Source organism: Sabethes cyaneus, chromosome 3 (assembly GCF_943734655.1).
Source record: "Sabethes cyaneus chromosome 3, idSabCyanKW18_F2, whole genome shotgun sequence".
NCBI lineage: Eukaryota > Metazoa > Arthropoda > Insecta > Diptera > Culicidae > Sabethes > Sabethes cyaneus.
The window spans coordinates 115,070,886-115,089,389 of record NC_071355.1 but is presented as its reverse complement, the minus strand read 5'-3'; the positions used below and the strand labels follow the sequence as shown (position 1 = coordinate 115,089,389).

At 36.6% G+C, this 18,504-nt stretch overlaps 2 protein-coding genes across 3 annotated transcripts in view; both read right to left on the bottom strand.

The window, feature by feature from the left end:
- Positions 1–18,504, bottom strand: part of LOC128744040 (GAS2-like protein pickled eggs) — a 595,332-nt gene that overhangs the window by 328,704 nt on the left and 248,124 nt on the right. The window lies entirely within an intron of this gene.
- On the bottom strand, positions 3,790–17,709 carry LOC128744041 (uncharacterized). Its single transcript, XM_053840785.1, has 4 exons — positions 16,874–17,709; positions 4,703–5,310; positions 4,082–4,483; positions 3,790–4,024 (listed from the first exon to the last, which is right to left on the bottom strand). Exons 2-4 carry the CDS (start codon positions 5,067–5,069, stop codon positions 3,795–3,797), a joined length of 999 nt encoding a protein of 332 aa, XP_053696760.1. The 5' UTR covers positions 5,070–5,310; positions 16,874–17,709; the 3' UTR covers positions 3,790–3,794.

Genomic DNA, 18,504 nt, shown 5'->3' with positions numbered 1-18,504 from the left:
ATATTCAACGATTGGTCATGCTTCCCAACTCTTGTATGAAGGGCCAAAAGGGAATTGGTCGATAAGCAACATCACTTACACGTACCAGGGATTTAGAGAATCTCCTTCCAAGGGCTAAGTCACCTGAGTCAATTGTTGAATAAACCGTCTTAATGCAGAATGACTCCAGTAGGTGGGGAGAAGAGCCCGCTCATTATCCACGATGTGTTGTTAATCGGGCCAAGATTAACCCTAGAAAGTTGACTGTTTCACTCTCCCTAGGCCCACCGCTTCAAGCAAGTACTCTGATGGTCCCTCCCTCTTCCCGATTGTAGTTTATTTATGAAATGTGGTATATATGGGTAAAAATAGAACAATCTCACCAGCAGTCCTTCGAATATAATAGAGTTGCGTCCTTTTAGTTTCCATAAATGCTTCTAATAATCACTAATAAAATAATAATAATAATAATAATAATAATAATAATAATAATAATAATAATAATAATAATAATTAATTTATTTGTTCTTCTGGTATCCAATATCCATGTGAAGTATTAACACTCGTATTGGCCAAAGTTTTCACTATAAAGCAGTAAATGCTTCATAAGCTAAAACGAAAAAAATAATTAAAATAACTTATATTATGCTTACCAGATCGTGTGGCTCCACCGTCTGCCCAAAACCTCGATTATGAGATCAGGCAGCCGGGAACCACACAGTATCGCACCTCCTAGCTTGGCTACTCAATAGAGCATTACCGGGTATGCCCACGTGGAGGCGCTAGGTAGGGGCTTGGGATAGCTAGAGCTATATTGGACGCTCCTCATTTGCCTTCCCCATTTCATACCCACCGGGTGACACTGGCAATTGTTTACAAAAACTACAAAAGGAAATTATCCCATTTAATGTATTAGTAGGCAATCAGTCAGTGAATGTTAAAGTACTGGAACCACCATGCAATCAGTCGGTTGTATGTGAACGGACGCCTTGTCGTCATTCGATGGCTCGAAGAAAATTTCTGCTTGGATCGTATGTAAATCGTATGGTCGATTCAAATGCCGGGTTACTTGATTACGATGAGCTAGAGGAAAGTCGAATACATGCTGGTCCTGTGAATTACCTATTCTAAGCCGACAGCCCAAGAAAAAATGTTCACAACTAGTCATAACTTATAATCGTAACATTCTTGATTTCTTCACAACTCATGTTTCTACCACTGCTTTATCGTTTTCCTTTCAAAATACTCTTGTGTGGTTGAGTGGAGCAAAATCTTACAAGATAAAATGTAATATCGATTGCAGTTTTATTATGTATTATGGCTAAAAATATACCGATAAAATATACAATACGCAATTTCAGGTAGTGTTAGGTATAGTGTTCGACATCGGAACGAAAATTGAAGTCCGGGGTCCTGTCCGGTTAAAAATCGGAACAATTTTTGCCGTAGGACTACGTCTTTGTTTACTATACTGGGACTGGGTAGCACTTTGTAAAAACGAAAAATAGAAGTGTAACGTTTGAATGAAATATTTCAAACGCTAATAGCTACTATACTACTGAACGATACATAACAGTTAATATGTCGTTGGATAGATAAAATGTCCAGCAATTTTATAGTAACATATTAATAATAATTTTTTATACGCTAAATAGTGAAAATGTGTGTAAAGTTTTAAAGCCGAATTTTTCCATACATTTCCCTTGTGATCGCCTAGCTTCACATGCACGGACGACAATTAGATACACCAAAGGATTTGGATCCAAATGATAACCTTTGAAACCACTTTGTAAGCCACACCCCTTTTCCAATCCAATTGGCAACATCGATGGCTATTGACGGCAACACCGACCCCGAAGACAAGCGAAATCAGCGGGCAATGGCCAACTATAAAATGGTACACTTGGTTCGCCGCCTGCTCATTTATCGCACTATCGCACTGACGGACGGTCAGTATTTTATTTATCATCGACGGCTATCGGACACTGAAGGCAAATGGAAACGGATCGACTGACGGGAGCAAATTCAGCAGCAGGCCGTTGTGGTCGTAAACAGTTCTTATAAGAACTATAGTAATTGAAGAATGGAAAGATTTTTCTACACTTTCTAAAATGGTTAACGTTCCATTTAGCATTATACCATGGTAACATGGGAAATGCTTGCTCATTCAGCGTCGGATAATCATTTGAGCAGCAGCAGCAGCAGCAGCAGTCGATCTGGTTTCCCCCACCACCTACACTAGCTTACAAGTAGCAGCGGCAGTGCCAGTGACTATAAAATGGTACACTTGGTTCGCCGCCTGCTCATTTATCGCACTATCGCACTGACGGACGGTCAGTATTTTATTTATCATCGACGGCTATCGGACACTGAAGGCAAATGGAAACGGATCGACTGACGGGTAGCAAATTCAGCAGCAGGCCGTTGTGGTCGTAAACAGTTCTTATAAGAACTATAGTAATTGAAGAATGGAAAGATTTTTCTACATTTTCTAAAATGGTTAACGTTCCATTTTGCGTTATACCATGGTAACATGGGAAATGCTTGCTCAATCAGCGTCGGATAATCATTCGAGCAGCAGCAGCAGTTGATCTGGTTTCCCCCACCACCTACACTAGCTTACAAGCAGCAGCGGCAGTGCCAGTGATTATAATAAAATGGTACTCTTGGTTCGCCGTCTGCTCATTCATCTCACAATCGCACTGACGGACGGTCAGTATTTTATTTATCATCGACGGCTATCGGACACTGAAGGCAAATGGAAACGGATCGACTGACGGGAGCAAATTCAGCAGCAGGCCGTTGTGGTCTTAAACAGTTCTTATAAGAACTATAGTAATTGAAGAATGGAAAGATTTTTCTACATTTTCTAAATGATTAACGTTCCATTCGGATAATTATTTGAGCAGCAGCAGCAGCCGATCTGGTTTCTCCCATACCTACACTAGCTTACAAGTAGCAACGGCAGTGCCAGTGACTATAAAATCGCACACTAGGTTCGCCGTCTGCTCATTTACCGCACGATCGCACTGACGGACGGTCAGTATTTTGATAAAACTAATCCATTTCTACTTTACAGTGATTTGGTATTTCCTATCACTCCTGTATTAGCGGGCAACTATCATGCTAGAGTCTAAAGGACCGAATAGCGACATCCATCTATATATTGGCAACAGTAATTATAGTACTGATTTTTAAGAAGTGCTATCAGCTCAAACATAGTTCTTTTCAGGGCCACCAAACAATTTCAAACGGTTTTTTTCAAAACCACCATTGATTCAATGAAGAACTAAATCAGAATATTTCGCTCTTTTACAAATAAACACTCAAACAATGATACTCACAAATACTCAAATATGCATATGCCAGAAATGCAGTTTACATTAGTCTTTGATTTAATGATCAGACATAAAGTTATACTTCATCGATTAAAACATGTTATCAATATAATGAGTATTATATGACACAGTCCTACGTCACCCTTTCGTACAACCCTTAGGGCTGTATACCTTGTAGTTTTTTTTATTTTGACTTTATTCCGGCCCGATTTGGGTCCGTTCCGATCCCGCAACCAGAACAGCGCCAAATCGGACCGGAATAAAGTCAGAATAAAAAAGTTCGTTCCAATTTTTAAGCGGAACCCGGACTTCAATTTTCGTTCCGATGTCGAACACTAGTTACGTATACCACGCATCACGAAGCGTAAATAATGGCATAGATTATATGTTAATGAGTAATATAAGATAGGAGATACATTAATTCTGGTTGAAGTTATACTTTTTATTGAATATTTATTTTCTATTTATCCAGAGATATCAAATATTTTTTGTAGTAAGGCTCAATGTATCAACATCAAGTGGAGAGCTTAAATGCGAACGATATCTTTCCAAATTCATTTTTGAACATTTGTCATTTTGAACATTAATCGTACGTAGGGTACCATTAATTAATTCATAGAAGCTACCGACTACAAAAACTCCTCGCTGTTTTGCAGTTTCCGGGCATTTTATTGGAATTCGTAGTTGATGACAAGTTTTGGTACGCCCTAAAATAATAAGCAAGCTCCTTAAATTGTAAATCAAGTTCTATAATATATATGTACCTGTAATATATTGAAACCCGCTGACATGACATATGACAGAGTTGTCGAAGACAACCCAGTCTCCACAAGATATGTGATCAAATACTTGATTATTGTCTTGTTTTTCATCAACACGATTTTTGGGTTGCTGGAATCTACTGATGCGATCGTTTGAGCACTTGAATCTGCCACTTGATAACATCCACACTACTGTCGATATTTTAACGATGTATACTTTCCCTGACTGAGTACTAATGTTGAATGTATGCTTATTCGTTGTTGCACAGTTTTTTAAACACAGTTCTCCATTTACATTTTGAAATATTTTTTCGGCCTCATAAATCTCATTGGCTCCAGGTGTATCAGTGATGTGCATTGTGGAATTCGTTTCAGATGATCTGCTATCAATAATTTCAAAGGAATCTAGAAGTAGACAAAATAGTATTCGACTATCTGACTATTAATATATAATTAACTAAAAAATATTCAAAAATGGTTTAAAAAGAATTTTGAGAATTGATATATATATTTACAAAAGGTGAACGTTGCGAAGTAATATTTGCTTAGAATAGTTACTTTACTTCTAGAATCGGTTAGTAGTTTTCTTTATTAAATTACAAATGTGATACGTGTATTACTTACTTTTCAATGATGAACTGCTGTCAGATGAGTCAGAATCTAAGGAACATTGTACGGGTACAAATTCAAAATCAATCGATCTTTGAATGATGTCTAAGCTGCCTTCAAAATTCTGCTCATTTGCCGGAATCCCTACATCTGTCAATTGGTTTATTGCTACAATACGTGCTTTTTCTATAGCATGCCGAATATCTATGTTGTGTGGTAAAGTAAACACTTTAGAGTATTTTTCTTCTCTTCGTTTAAGACTAGGGAATTTTAATTCGTTTTGGCAACGGTATGAAATGTGAGTTTTCATCATTGCTCGCCATATTTTTTTACCGAGCTCTTTCATTGTGAAATTTATAACAGTTTCGTTTGTACTGGTCATCGATCGAAGTTCTCCAAAAAATTGTTCGTTGGGTTGACTTGAAAAAATCAGAGGGGTTGTGTACAAGACACGACCGCATATATAGGTGACGCAGGACTACGTAAGTCTCTTCCGTTCGAGTCGCCAAGCAGTACGGTCGCATTTTAAATCTACTCCCGGTTTGTCGTGTTTTAGTTTGTTTGTTTTAATAACCGTCGCGAACGTTCACCGTGCTTAAGGTTTAAGTTTGGATAACACAGACCTGCGTAATAAATTTGAGCTTAATTAATTTGATTGTGAAGTCAAGTGAAGTGAAGTGACAATGATCTGTGAAATTTGCCAATCAGATTCAACCACTGAAGAAGTTTTGTGGGTTTGCATTGGCTGCAATCGTGGCTTTCATGCAGCATGTGTAGGTGTTTCGGTTCAGCGCGGCTCGTTACGAAGAAGAGAAAAAAAAAATTATAGATCCGCTGTCATATATCCTGCCTTGCTGCAACACTTGCCAAGCGTTAATCACCTTAAATTTTGATATCAAAGCGCTGGTAAATCAACAATCCCAGCTGTGCGAAAATATAAACACAAACACCGAGGTCGTTCATCGCACGAGTCAGCAAAACAATGAGCACATAATTCAAGAAGCGATGGATCGTATTGAAGCGCTTCTCGGTGACGTGAAAAAAGAGCTGACGACGTATAGGAGTGCTGTTACTACTGGCCTAGTTAGTGGAATAAAAAACCACCTGACGTCATTGGTCGACTTGGCAATGCAGACATCGAATAAAAATGTAGTATCTTCGATGCAATCGATGTCGTCAGGGATGTCGGAACTCAATGACGAAATAAAAAGACTTTCTACCGTGACGATTGATATGGCGGCTGAATCAACCATGCAGCACTACCCAACAATAGGGCTGGAAATTCTCGATGAGTTAAAGTCATTGTCAGCAAACCTCACAGCAATGCAAAATACTGTGCCACCGTCAATGGTATCTGACTCATTCCCCAGTTTGTCAACAGAATTAAACAATAACGAAAAAACTGATTCTTCAGGATGGCGATTTTTGGGTACGAAGAGGGTATGGAAAGCTAACTGGGAGGAATACGACGCACGTAAATTACGTCGTTTAAATCAGCAAAAGCAGGCAATAAATGCAAGACGCAGAAGGCAGCGTAGAGCAAGAAACAATAATACACACAATGTTTCTAATAATGTGGATAACGGTAACTCCAATCAGAATCACGCTTTTAACCATAACAACAATAACAGCAACAATAACAACTACAACAATAGAAGCAACAATAACTACAGATACAATAACAACAGGAGTAATAGAAACAACTACAATCGGAATAGCAGGAACAGTAACAACCGGAATAATAGAATCATCGGTAATAACAACAGGCATTACAATTATAACAACAACAACAACAACAACAATAACATCAACAACAACAACAACAACAGCAGCAACAACAACAACAACAACAACTACAGGACTGGTAATCGTAATAACAGAAGTAACCACGAACCCAGTAATAGTAGAAACCATTACATTAACCAACGTAACTCTAATTTCACTGGCATTCAAAACCGAAACATGTGGCTGCCACCTGATAGAGAGCTTCTTGCGGCAGCGAAAGACCAGTTTTCCAGGCCGCCAGCTAACTATCATCCGTCAATAAAATTCCAGAGAGGTGAAATTTTAAACCCGTATCCACCTAATGAATTACCGTCGCGCTCTTATAATCTTATGGACCCAAGGAATTCTCTACCTACAGCATGTGAGGCATGCTCCTGCCGACATTCGTGTTTTACGAACATCCGACGCACTCCCTAGAGGAAGATTTAACACCATCTGGCGTGAACTCAGTAGTACAATCAAAATCAGAAACAGAAATTGTAGTGTACTGTCAAAACCTCAACCGCATGAGAGGTTCGTCTAAGATTAGACATATTTGTAATAAAATTTTAAGTTGTTCCTTTCCAATAATTTTGGCGAATGAAACTAGTTGGGATGAAAGTGTTAGAAGTGAAGAAGTTTTTGGAAATGCTTATAATGTTTACAGAGATGACCGAAACTTTCAGGTTTCTGAAAAGAAGTCCGGTGGTGGTGTTTTAATTGCTGTCTCAACTAAACTTGATTCCGACATTATTATTACCACGAAATTCAAAGAATTTGAGTATATATGGGTAAAAGTACTGGTAGCGGGCGAAACACACGTTTTTTGCTCAGTATACTTCCCTCCAAATAACGCAACTAAATCTGCTTATGAAAATTTTTTCAAGGTTGCTGAACAAATTTTTTCCAAATTTCCCCCGGAAGTGAAAATTCATATATACGGTGATTTCAATCAACGCAATGCCGGTTTTATTCCAGACACTGAAAATGAGGACATCTTACTTCCAATTGTAGGCGAAAATGAAACGCTACAGTTTATTTTTGACAAAACTTCTAGTTTAGGACTTAATCAAATCAATCATGTGAAGAATCAGCAAAATTGCTTTTTAGATTTATTGTTAACAAACATGCATGAAGACTTTTGTGTAACCGCTTCATTGACTCCACTATGGAAAAACGAAGCATTCCATACAGCCATTGAATTTTCTATATTCGTACATGAAAATAAGAGACCCCTTGATTGGGAATATGAAGATGTCCACCAGTTTCATTTGGCAAATTATGATATCATTAAATGTTGTCTTAGCACATTAGATTGGCAAACCCTTTTCAATTGTGATGAAGGTATCGAAACCTCTGTAGAAATCTTTTACAAATTATTAAATGAAATTATAAATGAGCATGTCCCCCTAAAGAAAGTAAGGCGACATGGCTATTCAAAATATCCTATTTGGTTTAACCAACAAATAAAAAACTTGAAAAATCGCAAACAAAAAGCCTATAAAAGGTACAAGAATAATGGCAGTAACGCAAATCTGGCCCTTTACTTAGATATTTGTAACCAACTAAATGTAGCCATTGATACAGCATACGAGCAATATAATTCCAAAACCGAAAGTGAATTAAAACGTCATCCAAAAAATTTCTTTAATTATGTAAAAACTAAATTTAAATCGAACAATTATCCGACAGAAATGTATCTCAACGAAACGGTTGCTGATAACCCAGATGAAATTTGCAATCTATTTTCAACTTTTTTTCAAGGAACTTATACTGCTTTTTCGGAAACAGATCGGGATTACAGATATTTCGATTTCCTCCCAGAATTTACTACTGATATCACTATCAAAAAAATCGAAGCACATGTTATTTTAGAAGGTTTAACTAAGTTGGATGCCTCCAAGGGTTGCGGACCCGACGGTATTCCTCCCGTGTTTTTGAAAAAGTTAGCATTAGAACTTACAGCTCCATTGTATTGGCTTTTTAACATGTCACTAGAATCCGGCAATTTCCCTAAGGCATGGAAAACCTCATACCTCATTCCAATTTTTAAAAGCGGTAAAAAATCTGATATAAGTAACTATCGAGGTATTGCTATTATTTCTTGTATTCCCATCCCCCATTCTTTTTGAAGCAATCATTAATGAATCGTTGTTCAATCAAGTCAAAAATAGAATATCAAATATGCAACATGGGTTTTTTAAGGGCCGCTCAACTAATACAAATCTAATTGAATTCGTTAGTTATTCGCTGAATGCAATGGACAAAGGGAGCTATGTAGAAGCATTATATACTGATTTCAGCAAAGCATTTGATCGCGTTGATATACCCATGCTATTATTTAAATTACAAAAAATAGGAGTCCAATCAGATCTGCTTAAATGGATCGAATCCTATCTGACTAATCGTCAGCAAATAGTCAAATTTGAAGGGAAATAGTCAAACCCTCTAGAAGTAACCTCTGGAGTTCCCCAAGGTTCACATTTAGGCCCTCTTTTGTTTATTTTATTTGTGAACGATATCTCTTTCTTGCTGAGAAATGTTAGGGTATTAGTATATGCCGATGATATGAAGCTCTTTTTAGAAATAACAAACGAGGAGGACGTCAGAGTATTCCAGCTCGAAATACAGGTTTTCTATATTTGGTGTAACAAAAGTCTTCTTCAACTTAACACTCATAAATGTAGATCAATAGCCTTTAGTAGAAAAAGAAACATGCCAAACATTACAATTTCTCTAGGAAATAATTTGGTTGAAAAGTGTGAAAAAATCAGAGATTTAGGAGTTATATTAGACTCAAAACTAACATTTATTGAACATTATAACACAATTATCAACAGAGCTAACAGTATGCTAGGATTCATAAAAAGATTTAGCTACGACTTCCGTGACCCATACACAATAAAAACACTATATCTTGCATATGTGAGGTCAATATTAGAATACTGTAGCATAGTCTGGTCACCATTTTCATTAATACACCAGGAACGAATAGAATCAGTACAAAAACAATTCGTGCTGTTTGCTTTGCGTAAACTAAATTGGACAAGCTTTCCTCTTCCCTCTTATGAAGCCCGCTGCTTGCTTATAAATATACAGACACTAAAACAGCGACGTGAGTTCGCCAAAGTGTCATTTGTAAACGATATTGTTTCACACCGTATAGATTCTATGGAAATTTTATCCAAACTCAGCTTTTATGTACCGAACCGTCAATTGCGGAACCGAAATATATTTAGCATAAGTCACTGTCGCACAAACTATGCCAAATTCGGGCCTTTAAATCAGATGATGATCGCCTATAACCAACATTGCGAAAATATTGACTTTACTATGTCTAAATTAAAATTAAAACAATACTTTAATTCTACGCGCTAGATGCAAAAAATGTAAGCAATATTATGTAATTTAAAAGTTGCACTGTTCAGTTTTCTTTGTAGACTGTGTTGTAGTGATAGAACTAATATAATGTAATAACTAATGTAAAAGGTCTACTATGATTTGACGACTAAATAAATAAATAAATAAATAAATTAATTAAATTCTTTGTAGTGATAGTAGCATGTATTAATGCTTGTAATCATTCGATTCTTCGTGTATACATGCTATATGCAACATATATACATGCTACATGCATTGTATGTAACATTTATCAAAGTAGTAACATTGCATACGTTCAATTCTCAAAAGATTGTGCATTTGAAAACAATTTAACAAAATCAAGAACACAAACTATTGCTTTCCTGCTACCTAACTGAAATTAAAGATTGTTTTTATTACCCATGGTTCCCCACGTTGAAGGGATTTTACCAATTCAATCCTATTTTTTCAACAGCACATCTTTTCAATACACTTCTAATGAAACGGTAAGCATGCGTATTCACGGGAAACTAGCAGTCATTGACTTTTCGTCGGAAAGCCCAATTTCGGAAGCAGCCCAAAAGCGGGATTGTGTTTATAAAAATGTATATACTGCATTCTTCTTGCCAATCTGAACACAGCGAATATGTTTTCATAAACCGAATTTTTGTTTCAAACAAAAAAACTGCTTTTGAAATTGGCAGAATCGATGATGACTAATTTCACCTTCATATAGAGTCGTATTATAACCGAACACTACAGCTGTAGCACATTTTTCCAACACAGATATCAAATTCGCCGAGGTTTAATCGTCTCGCAGTCGCAGTAAAGAATTTGCGATCTGTTGGGACAACGAACTTTTGTCATTTTTTCTGGCACACTTCCCTAACACAGACATCAAATCGGACTAGGTTTAATCGCGTTCGTAAGAAATCTGTTGGCACGAGGGGGCTTTGTCACTCTTTCTGGCGTACTTCCCAAGCAAGGACATCAAAATGGTCTAGGTTTAACCGCGGTGTTAAGAAATCTTGTTGAAATGAGGAAACTTGGTTACTTGTTTTGGCTTACTTCCCAAGCACAGATATCGAATTGCTATAGGTTTAGATCATCGCAAAGAATCTTCCAACCAATCACGAAGCGAGAATTCCGGTAAAACATAGGTTCATTATTTTCAATGTTTCAATAGTTCAACATCAAGAATCCATACTTTTCTTCATTTGGGTCAATTCTTAGAAGATTTTCCGATCGAATGGTGTAAGAATATTGAAAATCGATAGGAAAACCGCTGAGCTATTAGCACTCAAAACCTTTCATTTTTCGTGACGCTCGCATTTTTCGATTTTTTGGAATGACACCCTATCTCAAAACTTGCCGTAAGACGTAGTCCTACGTCAAAAACTGATTCTTCAGGATGGCGATTTTTGGGTACGAAGAGGGTATGGAAAGCTAACTGGGAGGAATACGACGCACGTAAATTACGTCGTTTAAATCAGCAAAAGCAGGCAATAAATGCAAGACGCAGAAGGCAGCGTAGAGCAAGAAACAATAATACACACAATGTTTCTAATAATGTGGATAACGGTAACTCCAATCAGAATCACGCTTTTAACCATAACAACAATAACAGCAACAATAACAACTACAACAACAGAAGCAACAATAACTACAGATACAATAACAACAGGAGTAATAGAAACAACTACAATCGGAATAGCAGGAACAGTAACAACCGGAATAATAGAATCATCGGTAATAACAACAGGCATTACAATTATAACAACAACAACAACAACAACAACAACAACAACAACAACAACAACAACAACAATAACATCAACAACAACAACAACAACAACAACAGCAGCAACAACAACAACAACAACAACTACAGGACTGGTAATCGTAATAACAGAAGTAACCACGAACCCAGTAATAGTAGAAACCATTACATTAACCAACGTAACTCTAATTTCACTGGCATTCAAAACCGAAACATGTGGCTGCCACCTGATAGAGAGCTTCTTGCGGCAGCGAAAGACCAGTTTTCCAGGCCGCCAGCTAACTATCATCCGTCAATAAAATTCCAGAGAGGTGAAATTTTAAACCCGTATCCACCTAATGAATTACCGTCGCGCTCTTATAATCTTATGGACCCAAGGAATTCTCTACCTACAGCATGTGAGGCATGCTCCTGCCGACATTCGTGTTTTACGAATATCCGACGCACTCCCTAGAGGAAGATTTAACACCATCTGGCGTGAACTCAGTAGTACAATCAAAATCAGAAACAGAAATTGTAGTGTACTGTCAAAACCTCAACCGCATGAGAGGTTCGTCTAAGATTAGACATATTTGTAATAAAATTTTAAGTTGTTCCTTTCCAATAATTTTGGCGAATGAAACTAGTTGGGATGAAAGTGTTAGAAGTGAAGAAGTTTTTGGAAATGCTTATAATGTTTACAGAGATGACCGAAACTTTCAGGTTTCTGAAAAGAAGTCCGGTGGTGGTGTTTTAATTGCTGTCTCAACTAAACTTGATTCCGACATTATTATTACCACGAAATTCAAAGAATTTGAGTATATATGGGTAAAAGTACTGGTAGCGGGCGAAACACACGTTTTTTGCTCAGTATACTTCCCTCCAAATAACGCAACTAAATCTGCTTATGAAAATTTTTTCAAGGTTGCTGAACAAATTTTTTCCAAATTTCCCCCGGAAGTGAAAATTCATATATACGGTGATTTCAATCAACGCAATGCCGGTTTTATTCCAGACACTGAAAATGAGGACATCTTACTTCCAATTGTAGGCGAAAATGAAACGCTACAGTTTATTTTTGACAAAACTTCTAGTTTAGGACTTAATCAAATCAATCATGTGAAGAATCAGCAAAATTGCTTTTTAGATTTATTGTTAACAAACATGCATGAAGACTTTTGTGTAACCGCTTCATTGACTCCACTATGGAAAAACGAAGCATTCCATACAGCCATTGAATTTTCTATATTCGTACATGAAAATAAGAGACCCCTTGATTGGGAATATGAAGATGTCCACCAGTTTCATTTGGCAAATTATGATATCATTAAATGTTGTCTTAGCACATTAGATTGGCAAACCCTTTTCAATTGTGATGAAGGTATCGAAACCTCTGTAGAAATCTTTTACAAATTATTAAATGAAATTATAAATGAGCATGTCCCCCTAAAGAAAGTAAGGCGACATGGCTATTCAAAATATCCTATTTGGTTTAACCAACAAATAAAAAACTTGAAAAATCGCAAACAAAAAGCCTATAAAAGGTACAAGAATAATGGCAGTAACGCAAATCTGGCCCTTTACTTAGATATTTGTAACCAACTAAATGTAGCCATTGATACAGCATACGAGCAATATAATTCCAAAACCGAAAGTGAATTAAAACGTCATCCAAAAAATTTCTTTAATTATGTAAAAACTAAATTGAAATCGAACAATTATCCGACAGAAATGTATCTCAACGAAACGGTTGCTGATAACCCAGATGAAATTTGCAATCTATTTTCAACTTTTTTTCAAGGAACTTATACTGCTTTTTCGGAAACAGATCGGGATTACAGATATTTCGATTTCCTCCCAGAATTTACTACTGATATCACTATCAAAAAAATCGAAGCACATGTTATTTTAGAAGGTTTAACTAAGTTGGATGCCTCCAAGGGTTGCGGACCCGACGGTATTCCTCCCGTGTTTTTGAAAAAGTTAGCATTAGAACTTACAGCTCCATTGTATTGGCTTTTTAACATGTCACTAGAATCCGGCAATTTCCCTAAGGCATGGAAAACCTCATACCTCATTCCAATTTTTAAAAGCGGTAAAAAATCTGATATAAGTAACTATCGAGGTATTGCTATTATTTCTTGTATTCCCAAACTTTTTGAAGCAATCATTAATGAATCGTTGTTCAATCAAGTCAAAAATAGAATATCAAATATGCAACATGGGTTTTTTAAGGGCCGCTCAACTAATACAAATCTAATTGAATTCGTTAGTTATTCGCTGAATGCAATGGACAAAGGGAGCTATGTAGAAGCATTATATACTGATTTCAGCAAAGCATTTGATCGCGTTGATATACCCATGCTATTATTTAAATTACAAAAAATAGGAGTCCAATCAGATCTGCTTAAATGGATCGAATCCTATCTGACTAATCGTCAGCAAATAGTCAAATTTGAAGGGAAAATGTCAAACCCTCTAGAAGTAACCTCTGGAGTTCCCCAAGGTTCACATTTAGGCCCTCTTTTGTTTATTTTATTTGTGAACGATATCTCTTTCTTGCTGAGAAATGTTAGGGTATTAGTATATGCCGATGATATGAAGCTCTTTTTAGAAATAACAAACGAGGAGGACGTCAGAGTATTCCAGCTCGAAATACAGGTTTTCTATATTTGGTGTAACAAAAGTCTTCTTCAACTTAACACTCATAAATGTAGATCAATAGCCTTTAGTAGAAAAAGAAACATGCCAAACATTACAATTTCTCTAGGAAATAATTTGGTTGAAAAGTGTGAAAAAATCAGAGATTTAGGAGTTATATTAGACTCAAAACTAACATTTATTGAACATTATAACACAATTATCAACAGAGCTAACAGTATGCTAGGATTCATAAAAAGATTTAGCTACGACTTCCGTGACCCATACACAATAAAAACACAATATCTTGCATATGTGAGGTCAATATTAGAATACTGTAGCATAGTCTGGTCACCATTTTCATTAATACACCAGGAACGAATAGAATCAGTACAAAAACAATTCGTGCTGTTTGCTTTGCGTAAACTAAATTGGACAAGCTTTCCTCTTCCCTCTTATGAAGCCCGCTGCTTGCTTATAAATATACAGACACTAAAACAGCGACGTGAGTTCGCCAAAGTGTCATTTGTAAACGATATTGTTTCACACCGTATAGATTCTATGGAAATTTTATCCAAACTCAGCTTTTATGTACCGAACCGTCAATTGCGGAACCGAAATATATTTAGCATAAGTCACTGTCGCACAAACTATGCCAAATTCGGGCCTTTAAATCAGATGATGATCGCCTATAACCAACATTGCGAAAATATTGACTTTACTATGTCTAAATTAAAATTAAAACAATACTTTAATTCTACGCGCTAGATGCAAAAAATGTAAGCAATATTATGTAATTTAAAAGTTGCACTGTTCAGTTTTCTTTGTAGACTGTGTTGTAGTGATAGAACTAATATAATGTAATAACTAATGTAAAAGGTCTACTATGATTTGACGACTAAATAAATAAATAAATAAATAAATTAATTAAATTCTTTGTAGTGATAGTAGCATGTATTAATGCTTGTAATCATTCGATTCTTCGTGTATACATGCTATATGCAACATATATACATGCTACATGCATTGTATGTAACATTTATCAAAGTAGTAACATTGCATACGTTCAATTCTCAAAAGATTGTGCATTTGAAAACAATTTAACAAAATCAAGAACACAAACTATTGCTTTCCTGCTACCTAACTGAAATTAAAGATTGTTTTTATTACCCATGGTTCCCCACGTTGAAGGGATTTTACCAATTCAATCCTATTTTTTCAACAGCACATCTTTTCAATACACTTCTAATGAAACGGTAAGCATGCGTATTCACGGGAAACTAGCAGTCATTGACTTTTCGTCGGAAAGCCCAATTTCGGAAGCAGCCCAAAAGCGGGATTGTGTTTATAAAAATGTATATACTGCATTCTTCTTGCCAATCTGAACACAGCGAATATGTTTTCATAAACCGAATTTTTGTTTCAAACAAAAAAACTGCTTTTGAAATTGGCAGAATCGATGATGACTAATTTCACCTTCATATAGAGTCGTATTATAACCGAACACTACAGCTGTAGCACATTTTTCCAACACAGATATCAAATTCGCCGAGGTTTAATCGTCTCGCAGTCGCAGTAAAGAATTTGCGATCTGTTGGGACAACGAACTTTTGTCATTTTTTCTGGCACACTTCCCTAACACAGACATCAAATCGGACTAGGTTTAATCGCGTTCGTAAGAAATCTGTTGGCACGAGGGGGCTTTGTCACTCTTTCTGGCGTACTTCCCAAGCAAGGACATCAAAATGGTCTAGGTTTAACCGCGGTGTTAAGAAATCTTGTTGAAATGAGGAAACTTGGTTACTTGTTTTGGCTTACTTCCCAAGCACAGATATCGAATTGCTATAGGTTTAGATCATCGCAAAGAATCTTCCAACCAATCACGAAGCGAGAATTCCGGTAAAACATAGGTTCATTATTTTCAATGTTTCAATAGTTCAACATCAAGAATCCATACTTTTCTTCATTTGGGTCAATTCTTAGAAGATTTTCCGATCGAATGGTGTAAGAATATTGAAAATCGATAGGAAAACCGCTGAGCTATTAGCACTCAAAACCTTTCATTTTTCGTGACGCTCGCATTTTTCGATTTTTTGGAATGACACCCTATCTCAAAACTTGCCGTAAGACGTAGTCCTACGTCAAAAACTGAGCACTAAAAACTGTTCTGGTATGTTACGATCTCTGCAACTGCAGATCAAGTGTATTAGTGCATGTGCATCTAGTTCCAAACAGATATACGCATTAGATGTGATGAACTTTTCTAATTTATTATACTTTTTCTTGATCCATGATCTCCTTGCTCGCACAATGAAAAGTGAGTTCCTGTCAAGAAAAAATGTATTTATTCAACAATAAGCAGAATTATCGTTAACTTTTGGCAAATGGCTAACAATGTTAATTGCGATTTGAGGCGGGAGTGAAGAGTGGACGGAGTGATATTTCAAGTTTGAGCTTATTAGTTGGACACTGCAAACAGCTTCCAGCTAATGTCAAAACAATTGCTGGATACACTGGACATGCATTTACATAATTATTATCATTAAAGATGAACTTTATTCATTTGTGGAATTTAAGATTGTGTAAACTTTATGAGGTGTCGGATGTTCTAGTATTTATTGATTACAGGTTAACTATTTAAAAGCATTTGAAAAGGCACTTACCAGATTGTGAAAATTCGTTCAAGTGGTTCCATATCTACGTTAGCGTAAGCTTCATACATTTGTTTCATAACACGCAGGTACAGCGCTGTACCTTTGCTACCTGGCACGTGCCCCTCCATATATGATATAAGTTTCGCGTTCATCATCCTCAATGTTGGGGTAAACTTCATTCGGTCGTTCGTACATATATCTTGCATTGTTAGTTCATGCTGATCTTTCGCGTGGTGCAATATTAACTCCCTCAGATGTATGTGAGTTATTTTGAAATTACCTTAAGTTTACGAAATAATAAGAATAATGATCAATAAAGAATCAATAACTAATATTACCGATTGTCATATCAGCTCCAGGTTTAAGTAGCCTATTTTTGAATGAATTTGTGCAATGCGTCATATCTTGTATATTGATGGGTTCGACAAAGTCTGCAATATTAAACCACGGACCGAAATATTCTGATTTTTGAAGCCTAGTCCTTTTGAGCATCGCTTTCAATATCCTTGGATCGCCATCAGCTGCAATTCCCAATACTTGTATGCCTTGCATTCGTAAGCCCGCCTCAGTAAAACTCCATCGTTTTAGAACATCGTTAGCTTTAAATGAATTATCCGTAGCTGTGTAATATAATACATAAGGTGCAGCACTTTTCGCTAATGGTAAAGCAAGTTGTACATATGCCGTTTCCGCAATAGGGTGGTTCCTCATATCTTCTGCCATTTTGTAGGCTGATGACACTTTAAAAAAGTCCTTGATTGGCAAACCATTCTCATTTAATGGTGAAACAATACCATTTAAGGAAGTTGTGCGTTAGTCATATTCTATCTGCTTCGACACCCTCGTTCCATCTTCGATTAAAACGCATACTTTCGGAAAATTGTTTCCCTCTAAGTAGTTCCGAAACCCTTCAAAGTCAATTTTACCTGTTGAATCAATGTTTTAAATAAGTAGGTTTGATTAATCTTCGCTATGAAATAATTGAAATTTTGATTGCACAAAAAACAGGGTCATTTACCCGGATATAAAATAGTTTCTTGAAATACAATTTTTGCGACCTTACCTTCTTCTATGTGATGAGTGTGCCTCTCAATATGGCGTAAAATCGTTGATCAGCTTATCGTTTTCATATTCACTTGTTTGAAATCATGAAACGCGTTTCCGGCAGATAGATATTCATATGAAGCTATATCTTTTTCCAGGTCCGTGTATCGTTCGCCGTGTTTTTGTACGCTTTTAACTTTCTTGTAAATAGACACGTACGGATTTAAGTCCAGGGGCCATTTTCGCAGAATAGACAGAATAATCGGCCGCATTATTCTGCCTTACTGGTTTCCCGCGCAAAATGGTCCCTGTTCGTATAAACTCGTTGAATGCTCTCGTGGTTCGCATAAAGATAAAGTGCTGGATGATGAATCCAAATAATCGACTGCGATGGAATCTTGAATGTTACTTATTTCAATATCATGTGTAGAAGCTTCTAGCGTGTCTCTTTGCGGTAAGACTTCCAGATCTTGAATATCAGGATCTGTGCTTACAGTGCCAACACACGAAAGATGAGATTCCGAATGCTCAAGCGGTAACGGCTAACGGGTGAGATTCAAGAGTTGGCACTGTTCGCCGTCTCTTACGCTTCGTCC